General features: G+C 31.9%; 1 protein-coding gene and 2 pseudogenes across 1 annotated transcript; all 3 read left to right on the top strand.

Moving 5' to 3' along the window:
* The first annotated feature begins 7,312 nt into the window (after positions 1-7,312).
* Positions 7,313-10,089, top strand: LOC116109123 (annotated as a pseudogene).
* A 2,184-nt stretch (positions 10,090-12,273) lies between these two features.
* On the top strand, positions 12,274-13,928 carry LOC116109126 (caffeic acid 3-O-methyltransferase-like). The gene is made up of 4 exons (XM_031395354.1): positions 12,274-12,659; positions 12,750-13,069; positions 13,341-13,405; positions 13,452-13,928. The coding sequence occupies exons 1-4, from the start codon at positions 12,277-12,279 to the stop codon at positions 13,746-13,748; spliced, it is 1,065 nt and encodes a 354-aa protein (XP_031251214.1). The 5' UTR covers positions 12,274-12,276; the 3' UTR covers positions 13,749-13,928.
* A 1,571-nt stretch (positions 13,929-15,499) lies between these two features.
* Positions 15,500-17,453, top strand: LOC116109120 (annotated as a pseudogene).
* The last annotated feature ends 1,683 nt before the right edge of the window (positions 17,454-19,136 follow it).

Genomic DNA, 19,136 nt, shown 5'->3' with positions numbered 1-19,136 from the left:
TAAATTATTCCCCTCCTATACCAAAACCTGCTTATGAAAATACATCAAGTCCACCTAGTTCACCAACACAATCAGAAGTATTAGGAAACTATAGTCAAATCAACACAATAACAAAACCTTTTGAAATTAACAAAGAATTATTAAAACAAGAATTCTTACAAGATTATAATAAAGAAAAAAGACAAATATTCTTTACAAAATTTAGTCCAGAAGAACAAAATACCCTTAGATCTGAATGGTACAATACACAAGAAAAATTAAAACAAAATATTTATTTCTTTAATTGGTTAGAAAATAGAAAATGTTATCAAGATTTAAGTGAAAAGAAAACTATTTTTGTTACCACTAATGCGACAAAAAATTGGCAAACATCAACAAATATATTACATCTGTCCATCCACCTTTAGAAGAAATTAAAATAGAACATCAACAAGCAGAAATAATAGCATCACCATTTAAAAAAATTAATAGAATAGATGATGATAAAAAACAACCAACTTTAAGAGACATTAAAAATATTCAACTTCAAAATAATTACTCTAATCAAATTCTCCATACCATTAGTCAACAAATGAATAGGATAGAAGATAATACTATCCACATAATCACCAAGATTTCAAAAGCCCCAGGGAAGGAGATAGTAGAAAATTTAGGAAATTCAACACCTTTAGGAAATTCAACATCAACTTCAACACCCCTTTATTTACAAAAATATGTTAAACTATTTTTTGAACCCTTTGACATTCCAAAACAGGAAATTATTAAATTCAATAATTACAACACTATTCTAGAAAATATTAGTAAAAAACTTAGTCAATTATCATCCTCTAAATCAAACATTAATGTCCTTTCAAAATCAACCCCAATCATAGAACAAAAGTATAGAAAAAGAAAACTTTCTTATTATAATAATAAAAATAAAAGAATAAAAAAATGTTGGAATTGTAAACAAGAAGGACACGATGCTTTTAAATGTCCCACTAAAAAACAAAGTAAAAACTTAACATTAGAATCCCAACATAATCTAACACCAAAAGTACCATTTGAAATACTACCACCTCAACAATGTTTTACCCCTCAATTAATAAGCCTAAGTCAAGACAATTCTGACAAAAACTTTGACACAAACTTCAATAATTCTTTAGTAGGAAATCCTCTAGATATTAAGAGCCAATCTTTACAAAATTGCAATAATAGTAACCCAATGAAATCAATAAATATGATATCAACATCTAGACTTAAGTCAATAAATATTATCACCAAATCAAAGGAATTTTTATTAGATATTATTGACAAAATTCAGAATGAAGACATTAAAAGAGAATATTTATTACAACTTAAAGAATTAATTTTATCTGAAGAAAAATAAAAAGATATAGATTCTTATAACTTAAAAGACATATTAAAAAGATTCGACAAACCAACACAAGTTACTTTAAGTGATTTACAAGAAGAAATCAATATTCTGAAAAATTAAGTTAAAGAATTACAAAATAATAATATTGAAATCAAAACAGATTTATTATGTTTAAAAGCCTCCAAACAAACTGTAGGACAACCATTAACCTCAAAATCAGGATTACAGATTAAAGAAACTGAAGAAGCATTTATTAATGAAATTTCTAGAATTCAATTTCAAAAATGGCATGTTTACATTAGGATCAATATTAATCACGAATTAGATATTATTACACAAGCTTTAGTAGACACTGGAGCAGATCAAAACTGTGTAAGAGAAGGATTAATTCCAACAAAATATTATGAGAAAACAAAAGAGAGATTATATGGAGCAAATGGTCAACAATTAAACATTAATTATAAATTATCTAATGCTCATGTTTGTATAAAAAAATTTTGTATTAAAAGTACCTTTATTTTAGCAAAAGATTTAGATCAAGACGTTATATTAGGTACACCTTTTATCACTCAAATTTATCCTTTTATAGTAAATAATAAAGGAATTACTACAAATATTTTAGGACAAGAAGTAACATTTAAATTTGTTAATCCTCCACTAATAAAAGATATTAATAATTTAAAAGACTTATCAATATCAAAAATAAATCTCATTAACTATAAGAAAAGACAAATTCATTTCTTAAAAGAAGAATTGAAACATGAAAGGATAAAACAACAATTAGAAACTCCAAAAATTCAAGAAATTATTAAAAATTTAGAAAAGCGATTTTCACAAGACATATGCTCAACAATTCCAAACGCCTTTTGGGATAGAAAACAACATGTAGTCTGTCTTCCCTATATTAAAAACTTTGATGAGAAAAATATACCAACAAAAGCTAGACCCATACAGATGAATAAAGAATTACTCGAACACTGTCATAAAGAAATCAAAGATTTACAAGATAAAAAATTAATTAGACCAAGTAAATCTCCATGGAGTTGTTCTGCCTCTTATGTCAATAATGCGGCAGAAAAAGAATGAGGAGTTCCAATTAGTCATCAATTATAAATATAAACAAAAAGTATTACAATGGATTAGGTATCCCATTCCCAACAAAAAGATTTAATTAATAGACTATATAATGCAACAATATTTCAAAATTTGATATGAAGTCAGGATTTTGCAAGTCCAAATAGATGAATTAGATAGATATAAAACGGCATTTAATGTTTCTTTTGGTCAATATGAATGGAACGTTATGCCTTTCGGATTAAAAAATGTTCATCAGAATTTCAAAATATATGAATGATATCTTTAATCCCTATATACATTTTACAATAGTATATATTGACGATGTCTTAGTTTTTTCGAATCAATAGATCAACATTTAAAACATTTAAAATATTTGAAGAAATTATTAAAGAAATGGATTAGTTGTTTCAGCCACAAAAATGAAATTATTTCAAACAAAAATCAGTTTTTAGGTCATGAAATTTATAAAGGAAATATAAACCAATTGATAAGACAATAGAATTCGCAATAATTTTTGATGAATTAAGAGAAAATACAATTACAAAGATTTTTAGGATGTTTAATTATGTAGCAGAGTTTTCCAAGACCTTAGAAAAATATGTGAACCCTTATACCAAAGCTTAGAAAAAATCCTCTGCATGGTCCAAATCCCATACCCAAATAGTTAGAGAAATCAAATCCAAAATTAAATTCTTTCCTTGTCTTAGTATATTGGATCCATCGCTTATCCTATTATAGAAACTGATGCCTTTGATATAGGTTATGGTGGAATATTAAAACAAAAATTAGATAATAAAGAAAGTTAGTTAGGTTCCATTATGGGATCGGCTCGGTGCTCAAAAAAATTATTCAACCATCAAAAAAGAAGTTTATCAAATGTTTTATGTATTACAAAATTTCAAGATGATTTGATCAAAAAGATTCTTGATCGAACAGATTCTTCTGCATCAAAATTTATTTTTGAAAAGATGTAAAAAAATAGTTTCAAAACAAATTTTCGCCAGATGGCAAGCAATACTTTTGTTTGACTTTGAAATTGAACATATCAAAGGACATAATAATCATTACCTGATTTTCTTTCCCGTGAATCCTACAGGAAAAGAAAAAGTTAAGTGATAAAGAGAGTGATTGAGTGAAAGATGGGCACTCCTCTCCCAACAATAAACTAATGAAAAAAAACACTTTTAACCAATTTTCAAAAATCAAAAAATGTTTTTACTATTGTCCAAAACCACCATCTTTCTCAAAAGAAAAACAATCACAGAAAATTTCAAAAAGATATGTTTTCAAATGATATTTGGCAAAGAATTCTTCATGATTCCCATATTGATGATTTTTTGGCATTATCTCAATATCTTAAAAATCCAACACCAATTCAATTAGCCGAAGCCTTATCCTTTTCTTCAAAAGCAATTAACAAAATTATTCTTGAAACTGAAATTCGTACCAAAAAAGTCCTTATGAAATATAAAGATAAACATCCACAAGAACCATTTAGTAATTGGGCTTCTTATCTTTTTAATAAACCCTCAGTATCAACATCAGAAAACAATAATTATATTCAACAATTAGTCACAGCTGAAGAGGCCGTTGAATTAGTTGAATCTAAAGATTATGAAGGCAATTCTCAAGATTCTCAATTTGAGGATTCTCACTTTGAAGATGATTAAGGAACAATGACCCAGCATTACTTTTGTCCAATTTTCATCATTTGTAAGATTTTTCAAGACTATCTTTGTGAAGAAATTCAAGTTTTCATCACGTGGCAGTAAAAAATCTCAAGATTCAAAAGTTTTGGTGCTGATAAGATTCTTCTCCAGTCGGCTTTATCTCTTGGCAGGAAGCAAATCAGTCAAGATTTTTATGCAAAATTTAAAGTTTTCCAAAACATCAAACCTTCTTCAAGATAATCTTTCACGTGTCTTCCCTACAACACTTGTCAAAAAGAGTTTCAATAAAGACTTTTACCACATGCTTGTATCACTTTCCTGCAGCAATAAATGCTTTCTAAGATAACCTGACTTTTTCAAGATTTTCAAGCTAGCCTTCAGCACGTGGCTTCTACAAGAATTACAAATTTCAAGACTCCAAAGTTTGCAAATTGCAATTGTCAATCTCCTCTGACAACAAGTAAGACTTTCAAGATATCCTTTAATGAGCCTTATCGTTTTGTTTGCTATTTTTAGAGCAGATCCTCAATAATTTAAGACACGTATCTAAAACAGCTTATCACTTATCAACAACTTTATCTTTTTCCTGTAATAATGTAACAGATTTAAATGTTTTTGAAATCCACTTCTATGTAGTATAAATATGGATCACTTCCGTTGTAAGCGAGGAAGTTTTTTGAAGTCACAAAAAAGTCATAAAAATTAAGTTTTAAGTTTTCGAACACTTTGAGAGAGAAAATTTCCTCTTGTGTACAAATTATCAAACCAATAAAGTTGTAAGTTTCTTCAACACATTCACTTGACTTAATTTACATTGCATTTATTTACAATAGTCTTTGCATTTACTTTTCAACTTGATTTCAATTCATTTACTATTATTTTTTAATTCATTCATTTACATTAATTATGATATTATATTATAAACATTAGTACAATACTTAATTAAGTGATTAGAAATTTAATTAATTATAACATTACATTATAAATTTATAGTATAATTACTTAATTAATTGTAACATTCTATTATAATTAAATGATTACTTAATTAATTATAACATTTTATTATAAACAAATTAATTATAATATTATATTAAAAATTTATAGTATGATTACTTAATTAATTAGAGTATGATTACATAATTAATTATAAAATTACATAATTACATGATTATTTAATTGATTATGACATTATATTATAAACATTAATTATAACATTACATTACAAACAAATGATTACTTAATTAAATGATTAGAAATTTAATTAATTAAGCATTATATTATAGTTAAATAATTACTTAATTAAATTATAACATTATTACATTACAATATATTATGATCACTTAATTAATTATAGCACTACACAGTTAAATGATCACTTAATTAGTTATAAATTTATAATATTACATTATAAATATTAATAACTTATTACATTATTACATTACTTAATTAAATGATTAAAAATTTAATTAATTATAATATTATATTATAGAGTTAAAGTATGATTACTTAATCAATTATAACATTCAATTATAGATTTATAGTATGATTACTTAATCAATTATAACATTCCATTATAAACATTAGTATATTAATTAAATGATTAGAGATTTAATTAATTACAATATTAAATTATAGATTTATAGTATGGTTACTTAATTCATTATAACATTACATTATAATATGATCACATAATTAATTATAACATTATATAATTAAATGATTACTTAATTGATTATGACATTATATTTTAAACATTATTAATTTACTATATAAACATTAACACAATACTTAATTAAATGATTAGAAATTTAATTAATTATAATATATTAACATTACATTATAAACAAATGATTACTTAATTAAATTATTACGTAATTAATTATAATATTATTATATTACATTATATTACGATCACTTAATTAATTATATCATTACATAGATAAAAGATTACTTAATTAGTTATAAATTTATAACATTACATTATAAACATTATTAATTTACTATATTAGTCATTAGTACATTACTTAATTAAATGGTTAAAAAATCTAATTAATTGTAACATTATATTATAAATTTATAGTATGATTACTTAATTAATTACTTCCTCTGTTTTTTTTTTAAAGTCATTTTAAGGGTGTACATGACTTTTAATCAAAACATTTCTTCTCTCTCCCACCCAACATTTTTAATTAGTCTCAGTCAATCAAAGGAAAAATATTGAAGGGAGACAGACAAAAAGTGGAGAAGGGAGACAGACAAGACAGAATCAGGACATTTAATTTGGAAAAAAACTACACCCTTAAAATGATTTTAAAAAAAAAAAACAGAGAAAGTATAACATTACATTATACATCATACATGTATAGTATGATTATTTAATTAATTATAACATTATATTATAATTAAATAATTACTTAATTAATTAAAATATTATTATATTATATTATAAACATTAACAATTTATAACATTAAATTATCAATTTATAGATGAATAATTATTTGTGTCTTGGTTTTGATTGAGAAATTTTATGTAAATTGTAATGAATTGATTGAATTCAAGTATTGCCTAAAGATTAGAGGATTTATGAGTTACATTGGACACAAATGAATGAGTAATTAAAATTTGTTAGAGGTGTATTTGTAAACTTTTAAGGTATTTTTGTAATTTTTTAAACTAATAGAGGTAATTGATTTTTTACAAAGTACCCAGAAAAGGAACCGAAACTTGTATTTTAAGTTTCGGTTCTTTGAATTTAAGAATCTATACTATGTGGTTCCAGTCCTTATTCTTTTTTGTTGAGAAACTGTATTATGTAATTCTAGTTTTGATTCCTAAAAAAAAAAAAAAAAAAAAAAGGATATCCGAAACTGTTCACCCCCACCGCACGCAGCCTAAATAGAATGCATTGGAATTTGGAAGTTGAAATTTATAACAGCAGTATCCACGAGTTCGGAAGAGTAAAAAGTAGAAACAAACATGATCCTCCCCCAGCCCCAAGGTCATTCACTAGACGATAAAATAGGAGAGGGACGTATAATAAGAAAAAGGATATTAAAGTTGGAAACAAAATAAAATGCATCGGAATTTGATATTATGTTGAGTGTTGACCTTTTTAGGTGTGTTTGTGATTTTCTTAGGTGCAGACTGCAGGCTGCCAACGAGGACACAATTTCCTTCACTAAACTCGCGCTCGCTCACTCACTGATAATCACTCGTAAAATTCCCTTCCGCTCTCATCACTAAAACGACATGTCACAACCTCGAGAAGAAGAAGAAGTGGGCAAGCTAGCCATCAGGTTAGCCAACGTCGTGATTCTTCCGATGGTCCTCAAATCAGCCCTCGAGCTCAACCTCCTAGACATCATCTCTGCCTCTGCGGACGACGCCTTCCTCTCAACTTTGGAGATCGTCACCAGGATTGTCACCAAGAACCCTGACGCGCCCGTCTTGCTCGACCGTATGCTACGGCTCTTGGTGAGCTACGATATACTAAAGTGCTCCGTCAGAACGGGAGAGGACGGAGAAGTTGAGAGAGTCTACGGTGCCGCACCCATTTGCAAATTCCTTGTTAAAAATCAAGATGGAGGCTCTGTTGCTCCTTTGTTCTTGTTACAACATGACAAGATCTTCAATGAGAGCTGGTGCATTCTTTTTTCAAATTATTATTTAGTTGTTCAAAATTGTTAAAGCTGAAACGATCTAGAAAGTATTTGGGAAAAAAAAGGGTTTATGGTCCATAGTCAATTTTATTGCAATATTTTCTTACATCTCCGGGTACAATGAATGTATTTGCTACGAATTCTTATATCAATCATACAAGAATAATGTATTTATGTTATGCCTGGGAAAATAAGGGCTGGCGTGGGAAAGTCACGTGAAGAGTGATCTGCTCCCGTCAGAGCAACACGCACACGTCAGACCTGCTACATGATATGGAGCTCACACGTGTCCCTTTCCCCTGCAATAAATCATGCGAAATCAGCTTGGAAAGAGAGCAATGGGACATAAAGCCGGACTATATCCTGACAATCACACCAACCCATGGATTTAATGATAATTACACGCTTCAGCTTGATATAAAATGAGGAAGACCCCTTCATTAAGGGGATTCGACCATTTTAACATTGAAAAACTCTCTCTCTCTCCCTTGTAAACACATTTACTTTTCATAACTCCTCTGTAAGTCAGTCCGCTTTGCGACCTGACCCACACTAATATCAATACAAATCAGTGGACGTAGGACTTGCTACCTTAGCATCTGAACCACTTTAAAAGTTTTCTTTGCATTTATTTCACTCCATATATTAGCTATCACGTGTGTTAATCCACCAATCAGCAATACGCACGTGACAGTTAATTGGTGCCAAAATCGAGCATCAACAATTTATGACCTCATGTGTGCCGCCCCTTATAGACTAACCCCTTATTGATGAAGTGGTCACTAATTCCGACTAAAGTTACACATTTGGATGAAGCTTTAGCATTTATGCATATAAATAATTAGATTACTAAAATTGATACCTCCACTAGTTCTCTTATGTGCAACAAAATGTGCCGATAGTTCCTATTAAACAAATTATTAATAATTACATGACTACAACAAAACACACTCTTTGTAGCAGTTTTACAATATTTTTCTTAAAATTCATTTATTTGACTCTATATATTGAAGACCAATTTCAAATGATTAATTATAATTTAGAAAGGCTTTTAATTTCATATGTAGTTACGAACTCAGGGCAGGCTATTGATTTTATTTGGTTATCAGGTATCACTTGAATGATGTTGTACTAGAAGGTGGAATCCCGTTCAACAGGGCATATGGGATGATGACATTTGAATACCTGGGGACGGATGAAAGGTTTAACCGGGTGTTCAATCGGGCTATGTCCAACCACACTACCTTGATTATGAAGACAGTTCTTGATGTTTACAAAGGATTTGAAGGGTTGCAAGTGCTGGTTCATGTTGGCGGTGGAATTGGTGTTACTCTTGATATCATCACTTCTAAGTATCCTCACATTGAAGGCATTAATTTTGATTTGCCTCAGTTTTAGCTGATGCACCTTCGTATCCAGGTACCAAATTGCATATTTTATTTCCTCACTTCTGATTTTAGCTATAATCTACATCTTTGAATAAAACAGGATCTTTTGAAATGCATCAATTCGGAGATGGTATGCAATATGGCATCAGTCTGATTACAATCCAGTTGTCAATGCTAATGCAAGAATTATCTTGATGTTTGTGTTCTGTAAATTGATGCACCAAAAACCATATGTAATTCAGCAGAGAAGAAATGCTATGACGAACTGAAAGGTTTGTGTTGTGGTACAGGTGTAAAGCATGTGGGTGGAGATATGTTTGTGAGTGTTCCAAAAGGGGATGCCATTTTCATGAAGGTAAGCTTTTGTCGTTGAGTACTTCTGTTAATCTGCTAAGATGGAAATTTCTTTCTAGTTGTTTATCATCACACCTTGTTCTTTCTTCATATAATGCATTGAAATTCGCAGTGGATACTACATGGCTTTAATGATGAACATTGCTTGAAACTTCTCAAGAATTGTTGTGAAACTCTTCCAAACTCTGGCAAAGTGATCATTGTGGAATCGATTCTTCCTGTGACTCCTATGAATAATGTGTCATCGCATATTGTGTTTGAGCAAGATCTTTTAATGCTGGCTCAGACTACAGGAGGAAAAGAGAGGACTCAAAAGGAGTTTGAGGCATTAGCTGTGAAATCTGGATTTTCTGGGTGTGAAGTCATATGTAATGCATACAACAGCTGGGTTATGGAGTTCCGCAAAAGCTGATACTTAAAGCTTCCTAATGCTGAACAGAAAGTCCAGTCTTCAGTACCATGTGTTATTACTCTGTGTGGCTCATGTTGGTGATCAAGAAGCTACTTTCATTGTGTTAAATTATTGATAATTTGGAGTATGTAGAGAAGAAACCTGGAGTTCATTGTAGTAATTCTGCTTTACTGGATGAAATAAAATAATAAAACGTTGTAACAAGCAGTGGCCCTAATCCAGCACTAATTCTATAACTTAACCAGGGTTGAGTACAGATATTTAATTGCTTTATGTTTAGGAATTCCGTTCAACAGGCATTTGAATATCAGGAAACAGATCAAAGGTTCAACCGGGTGTTCAATCAGGCTTTGTAAAACTCAACTATCCTTATCATAAAATCCGGATTTTCCAGCTGTGAAGTCAGATGCTCCGTATACAGCAGCTGCATGGGTTTTGAAGTTCAACAAATGAGAAGATATCCAAACGTTCTAGGTAATGAACACAAGTCCCAGTCTTTAGTACCATGTATTATTTCTTTTTCTGGCTCACGTTGGTGATCAGCAATAAAGGTCACTGTGAAGTGTGTGATGTTAGAATTCCAGGTGTTCATTTTAAAAATTCTGTTTTGTTTCATTAAATAAAACCTTACAGGCGACGCGCTTGGAGAATGAGGCAGTAACCTTACATTTATTTCTTGTAAGATACTAAACATGGAACATATTAAAGTTCCTTTTAAACCATCAACTAAACATGTCGCTTCTCAGAAGCAAACACAAACTCACTTAACAATCACACGAGCTATTCAGTAGAGAGAGGATATATAATTGTTAGATCATCACCTTCCGGTCCCTCACAAATCCACCAAAATTCTCTATTATTATTACTTTTTTGGCATAGTACGCAAGAGAAACTAAGGGATCTTAATGACGTGAGATGACTGAAGAAAAGAGCTGGGAGATTAGATTGTCAATGGTATGAAGTCAGAGGTTGTCAATGGTGTAGGTGAGAGGAGTAGAGAGTTAACGGTCTGGAGAGGAAATTACAGGATAGAATTCTCAAGTGAGAAAAAAAAGTCAATCGAACCATTTTAAATTTAAAAAAGAAGTTGAGTGTGGGAAGAGAATACGGCATGATGTGCGTTGGGTGAATGATGGAATATCTTGTGAACATGTCAAAGATGTTTGCTTGAACTGTTGAAGCCCAAATATAAACCCAGGCGGGCTGAAGAATATTAAGGGGTGTAACTCTTACAGAAGCCGAAAGGGCATGACAAAGTCTGTCTTGATGATGTGGAGACTTGCGTTATTACTTTCCAAATTTCTTTTTTCTTCGCTCTGTATCTTTTGAATCAACTGCATAGTACAGATACTATATGCATGGTACCATACTATATTGTTATATTTACACGAGAGATGAGGTTAATAAGATTGTGAGTAAGTATAACATTACTCCTTTTGAATAGTTAAATCATGTGACATACTGTGTATTGATTTGTCTCGATAGGATCTTCAATGCTTGTAAATTAGTCTATGTAGACAACAGATTCTTGCTGCATCTAAGTTCAGACTATAAAAGATTTCAAAATAGAAATATTAAATTTGTTGATGCTTGATTTTTGATACCAAGACTTGCATGTGTAAAGTACTAAGAGAGTCCTAAAAATTACACATGATGGATCTATGAGATTTGAACATAGTGCTGAGATTATATATGTTGTAGAAACATAAATAATAGATTGATAAGAGATGTTTTTATGATGGTTCGGATGCTTAAATCAAATCCTATATCCATTGTTATTTTATTGTTCTCTGACTATTTCTATGATATTGTCTATAAGACATACAAAGATAAAGAAATGCTTTGCTTACAGAAAGAAATAATGAAGCTCAAATCTAGCCTTAGCTCTCATATATCCAACCCTCCTTTTCATGAAGAGCGGTGCTCATTTATACACCTTTTAGGTTAATATAATGAATACTTTTGCAAGTTGCCCTGACACGTGGAGACCACTCTTTAATCCTTATAAACTTTATTTTGATAAAGTTGGGATAAGTGTACGGTTCTCATCCACTTATAGATAAAACTTGAATCTGTCGGGTTAGTGACAGACGTATCCTTTCTGTCTTAGGATGATGTGGCAACTTTTGGACGATACAAAGCCTTCTTAAACTCTTATTAGTTGGTACTGATATCAGTGTGATTTTTTAGGCACAACAAAATTCAACGACGTGATATTTGGTTTATTGAATAAATTACCTATGATGTTTGCATGCATGTACTATAAATATCAACTTAGATCGATGTTAATTTACGATGTGAAGTGGAAAAAATAAGTAAGTGCAGAGATTTCAATTTATCTTCCAACTTATAAAGGCCATGTCGCAAGAACAAGAAGTGGACAAGCTAGCCATCAGGTTAGCAAATGCCGCGGTTCTTCCCATGGTCATGAAGTCAGCCATCGAGCTCAACCTCATAGACATAATCTCCGGTTCCGGTGACGGCGTTTTCCTCTCACGTTCCGGCATTGCAAGTAGGCTTCCCACCAAGAAGCCCGAGGCGCCTGTCTTGCTTGATCGTATGCTACGGCTCTTGGCCAGCCATGATATACTCAAATGCAAGGTTAGAACCGGAGAGAATGGACAAGTTGAAAGATTGTACGCTGCTGCACCCATTTGCAAGTTCTTTGTTAAGAATGAAGATGGAGGGTCGGTTGCCAGTTTGTTGCAGTTGCAACACGACAAGGTCACCATTGAGGGCTGGTACTTTTCACTTTTGAGATCTAGAATTTAATTATTGTACGTTTTGTTTGAGAGTTGAGTTAAATTTTCTGCAATTTAATTTGTTGTCAGGCATCACCTAAGTGATAGTATCCTAGAAGGTGGAACCCCCTTCAGTAGGGCATATGGACTGAGATCTGCATTTGAATATATAGAAAAGGACCCAAACCATGGCCAGTTATTCAACAAAGCAATGTCAGACAACACAACCTTGATCATGAAGAAGATGGTTGATGTTTACAAAGGATTTCAAAATGAAGGCCTCAAAGTGTTAGTAGATGTGGGTGGTGGAATTGGAGCTAATCTTGGTACCATCACTTCTAAGTATCCTCACATTAAAGGCGTTAATTTTGATTTGCCTCATGTCGTAATTCATGCACCTCCAATAACAGGTATATATCTTCGTAATCCTACTTGTATAACTGCATTTCTTATATTTATTTATGGGTCAGGATATTGCTACGTAAGTTATTTTTTTGACTTTCTAGTGAACTATTCATCTTTGTTGATTCATCAACGATGAATGATGTTGAATTGATATCAAATGTAACTACCTTCAAATTTTTCATCATATCATTGCTAGATCAACTAAGATGGAACGACTCAAAAGCTTTATTTATTTGCTTATCAGATGATAATATGATGTTTTGGTGATGGATGTAGGTGTTGAGCATGTTGGTGGAGATATGTTCAAAAAAGTTCCAAAAGGCGACGCCATTTTCTTGAAGGTACGTGCGTAAATAGTTTATTTATATATATGAAACTTAATTGCAGACGGTTCTACATGATTGGGGTGATGAAGATTGCGTGAAAATTCTCAAAAAATGCTTTGAAGCTCTTCCAAAGTTTGGGAAAGTAATCATTACAGAATTGGTTGTTCCTGAGATTCCTGAAAATACTGTTTCATCAAACATTGCGTGCGAGCTAGATCTGTTAATGATGGTTGTGCACCCAGGAGGAAGAGAGAGGACACTTAAAGAGTTTGAGGCATTAGCTCTGAAATCCGGATTTTCCAAGTGTGAAGTCATATGCCCTGTATACAATAGCTCGGTCTTGGAGTTCCGTAAATGAGCACATGCTGAAGCCTTCTCAATAATGAAAACAAAGCGTTCTCTCTTTTTCTGGGTCATGTTAGTGACCAGTAATAATAAAGGTTTGAATTCCAGGGAGTTCATTGTTAAATAATAAAAATAAGTGATTAATCCCTGTGTCTGTGAGTGTGTTTTTGACAATAAATATAATATCTATATGTATGTGTCTCCTTTGTTAAGCAATAAAAAAGGCGTGTGTTGGTAGTTTTTTTTTTTTTTTTTGGGGGGGTTAAATTAGACAAACTATTTCGTGGCACATTTAATAAAATTCATCGACAAATTGATTGATAAATTTATTATATTTTATTTAAAGAGTATCCAATCTCTTTAAAAATTCGATCTAAAACTCTTAAAGCCACAATGCTCTTCAGTCTATCTCATGTTCAGATATAACTTTTTGTTTTATTTTTGTGTTATGATTATATATGAAATTAAGCATGAGAATTAATTAGAAAAAACGTTTTGTTATATTGTAAAAATACAGTCGAAAGAGTTTTTGTTAAACTATATATGTCGTAAGTTGGAATTATGGGATCTGGTGTAAGTGATAGCAGTTGACTCTATTATGCCCCCAACTCCAAGTATAATAAACTCCAAGAGTTTAAATTTTCTGCAATTTAAGTCAATATACCAAACCTAATGTTGTGCGGTGAATCTCTTAGCCCTTGGATGCATGCCATCTGTCCACCAACTACTCCCAAATCCAACAGCCCGGCTCCACCCATGTGGCATCACCCTAACCACAAACTTCTCCATCCAGATTGACTGATCCAAGTACAGTGTTTGATTGTCCTAGGCATCACACAGATCCAGATTAAAAGGGACCCTTTTAATTACCAACTCTCAACCATTGTCAACGAAAGTATAAAAAGGGCAACCATTTCCATTTCAAAGGGAGGATTCAATCAGCAAAACACATTCACACAAGATAAAAGTCAGCTTAGAGAGAAGAAGTAAAAGCGTAGCCCGAAAATGCACCTCGTTGTGAACCCATTTGTCACTTTCTATCTTTGTAATTGTCCTAAAGTGTAAATAGAACACTAAATAATAAAGTAGTGGAAAATGTAGGCTTGGGCACTTACCCGCCGAACCTGTTGAAAAATTCTACATTGTTTTTTATTATTTACAGCCCATATATTTCTTGTTTACCATTCGTTCATTTCTATTAGCTGGTTGATCATTAATCACACACCTACTTGATTCGATCCCACTAAGGTCGATCGAATTTCTTTGGTTATTGTGAATTTTTCTAACAACATTTAAATTTCTTTCACATTAAACAGGTAAACAAAACAAAAATAATAAAAAAAATAAAATTCCTTATTTGTTTAGTAAAAGATTTGATGAAGAAGGGGAGATCGTCATTTAGCCAAACCTTGAGGGTGGGAATGTTAGACGTCACCCATTTAGAAGAACACAATGTAATTAGAGAGGATAAATTTGACTATAGTAGCTTGTTAACATATTTTTTTGTTAGTTGGGGAAAGATTTACAGATTTTGATGAGCTGGGGAGTTGAGTGAAGGAAGTACTGAACTGTAGGCACATTCATACGAAAAGTTATCGACTAACAATGTATTTTTGGCCCGTCAGAGTAGCCTGAGTATCTGACTGCAACAATACAAACCTCGATTTGACATGTTGGGTAAAATTAAGGAGAGCTATGAATTTTTATTTTTTCAATACCCACTGTAAGTGGATAAGTAGCGAACACTTGTAAACCACACCTGACATGTCGCAAGAAGAAGAAGAAGAAGCCATCAGGCTAGCAAATGCTGTCGTTTATCTAATGGTCCTGAAATCAGCCATCGAGCTGAACATCATAGACATCATCTTCGCCTCCAGCGACGGTGGCATTTTCCTCTCACCTTGGGAGATTGCAAGTAGACTCCCCACCAAGAACCCCGACGCACCTGTCATGCTTGACCAAATGCTACGGCTCCTGGTGAGCTAAGATATACTCAACTATCGTGTTAAAACAGGAGAGAATAATCAAGTTGAGAGAGGTATTATACTTTGAATCAACTGTCCCGCCTTGTGATCAATTGATATCAACTAATGATCTTTATCTGGAACGTAATGTGTGTAATATCAACCAACTTTATAAAGTAGATTGATAACCACAAATCACAATGCCCCTTGCTACTTAGAGTCTGTTTGGTTGAATTTATAAAAATTAGCTTATAAGTAGTGAGTGCTTATAGGTTAATTTGAGTTTATAAGCATTTGAAATTTTAAGTAATTATGTATTTGGTTAAAATACTTATAATTAATTGATAAGTAGTTAACGTGATTGACAAAAAAATTATAAACAAACATGTCAGCTTAATTTTAAAACTTATAAGCTAGTTACACCAACTTATAATCTCAAACAATCACCCTCACAATATGTAATAGTATCAACTCTATATATTTTATATAGCTAATTGTTAGTGACACATAGCACATAACTCTAAAAACATGATTCTATCATCCCATTTATCTTTTTTTTGTATCAATTCTTTATCTTTAGGCTCAAAATTAAAAGATAAATTATTAAATTTGAAAAGTTGCTGAAAAATGAAGTTGGAATAATCATAATAATTGAGTTATCAAACTGAATTATACACGTTTTATTCTATCCATCTACTATTTGTTCTATCAGAAAACTTATATTATAGATACTGGTTATCAGGTATCACTTAAACAATGCTATACTAGAAGTGGAACCCTTTTAACGGGGCACATGGGATGAAGTCATTCGATTAGTATGGGAGTGATCAGCGGCTTGGTCGGACATTCAATGAGGGAATGTCTAGCCACACCACCTTGATCATGAAGAAAGTTATTGATATTTACAAATGATTTGAAGGCTTGAAATCATTAGTAAGTTGATGTGGGCGTGGTGGAAATGGTATTAATCTTGGTATTATCACTTCCAAGTATCCTCATATTAAAGGTATTAATTTTGATTTGTCTCATGTTGTAGCTGATGCCACTTCATATCCAGGTAAGAGACCATGACAATAATTAAATATGTGATCGATGCTACCATAAATTCATTAACGTAGATAAATTGATGTTATTAGTCTATGACTTGATCGAAAGGCTTGTGGTGATGCAGGTGTAGAGCATTTGGGAGGAGATATGTTTCTGAGTGTTCCGAAAGGAGGGGATCCCATTTTTATGAAGTTAATTAGCTCCTCCATTTCTGGTATATTTTGATTGATTAATATCTTTATAAAGTTGTTTGATCAATTCGATCTTTAACGAAAATGAAGTCAGTCTCATAATATGCATAGAGCGCCTCAGACTTCATAGTGAATATCTTCTTTTCTCTTCGTATTGTGTACTTAAAACCTTCCTTCATTTTTTTTTCTTCATAATGTGCAGTGGATACTACATGACTGGAGTGATGAACTGTGCTTGAAAATCCTGAAGAATTGTTGGGAAGCTCTTCCAAACTCTGGCAAAGTAATCATTGTGGAATTTATTCTTCCTGAGACTCCTGATAATAAACTTTCATCAAAATTGCCTGCGATCTAAATCTCCTTATGTTGGCTGCTGTCGTAGGAGGAAAAGAGAGGATGCTGAAGGAGTTTGAGGGTTTAGCAATGAAGTCCAGATTTTCCGAATGCGAGGTCATATGTTCTACATACGACTGCTGGGTTATGAAGTTCGGCAAAATAGCAGATTTAAGTCTCTAAAGCGTTAAGCACCCCGTGTTATTGATCTTTGCGGGTCATTGAGTTGATTTTGATTGTGTTTATTATTGTGAATTTGAGTCCCAGGTGAAACAATATGGATTTTAGTTTGATACATGAAATAATGGTATAAAACCTACCTAACAATGATTTGGAAAATGATGCCGTGAGTGCTGCTATTTGTTCGCCAATGATCTAAATCATCCCATTCCTTAATACATATCCCAATAAAATCTTTTAGAACTATCTTTAATTATTATTGTTTCCTAATCTCCAGAACTTAAATCGATTCAAAAGAAAAAAACAGAATTAAATAAAACAAAAAGAAAGAGAGATTGAAAGAAAAGTTCTTACTCCATACAAAAAGCAAATCAATAATCATCAATGAAATTGAGTGTGACAAATCTGGAAGATGGAACATATTAAAATTCCCTTTAAACCATCAACTAAACATGTCCCTTCTCAGAAGCAATCAAGCAAACACAAAATCACTTAACAATCACATGAATTACGAGCTATTTCGTAAAAGAAGGATGTGTACGTACGTATATATATAATTCTTAGATCATCACCTCTTCGGTCCCTCACAAATCCACCAAAATTCTCTATCATTATTAGTTTTTTTGGCATATCAAGATTGTAGAGAAAATACACAAGAGAAACTAAGGGATCTTGAAGACGTGAGTCGTGAGATGAGAGAAGGAAAGAGTTGGGAAATTAGATTGTCAATGGCATGAAGTGAGAGGTTGTCAATGGCGTGTAGGTGAGAGGAAGAGATGTTGGGCTTGGGTCCAAAAATAAAAGAAAGAGAAAAATATATATTTTTTTTCAGTGGGTGAATAGTGGAAAAATGTAGGTACTGTTCACAGCAACAAAAATAAGTAGAAGTAAGAGAGAGGCAGTCACACTAGGTAATTCCAGCGATGATCCAATGGTGAATCTTGCTCCGTTTTTGCTCAAATTTCAAAGAGTTGTTAGTGATAACAAGATCTTCATATCCAACGGTCAGTTTCATGATAACCATCTTTTTGTGGAGTTTTGCCTTTAGAAAGATAGTCAAATCAAAGAGTTGAGTTGCACAACTTATAATCTGTCTATCCTTCTTCAACCTAACGATCAGAAGGTCATCTCTAGTCCTATCAATCTGATTTTTGGTCAAAACACATAGGACGTTTGGCTCTTCAATCTGGACGGTTGGGTTTTGATTTTAACAACCAAGTTTGGAGTTATACAACCTGCATTTCAAGTGCTTTGCTGATGATTTTACTTTTATCATTTCGTAACTCTTTTGTGTATTTCACTTTGTTAGAGTTGTGATAAAATTCTAAATTTAGTATGGAATATTATTGGTGATTTGTGGTTGTTGTAAACACTTTTTTATTATATGGATTTAAGTGGATCATTCAATCTCGTGGTTTTTTTAATCTCTTTACATCGAAGAGGTTTTTCCACGTAAAATTGCTTGTATCTCTTGTTGATTGATTGTTGTTTTTAGGCATATTTGCTCAAGGTTTTGCTCCTCATAGATTGATTCAAGTAGGAAATATTTTGTTAGTGTATTATTTCCTTTCAAAATGATATCAGAGCGAGGTTGTAGATTGTTTGAATGACAGAGGCAAATTTGAGTAAAATGGTTTGTTTGAATGGAATAAATTATCATAAGTGGAGAGGGAAAATGAAAGATCT

This window comes from Pistacia vera, unplaced genomic scaffold (genome assembly GCF_008641045.1).
Source record: "Pistacia vera cultivar Batoury unplaced genomic scaffold, PisVer_v2 Contig572, whole genome shotgun sequence".
NCBI classification, from domain to species: Eukaryota; Viridiplantae; Streptophyta; class Magnoliopsida; order Sapindales; family Anacardiaceae; genus Pistacia; species Pistacia vera.
The sequence above is the reverse complement of the archived record's forward strand: the minus strand, read 5'-3'. Positions and strand labels throughout refer to the sequence as shown.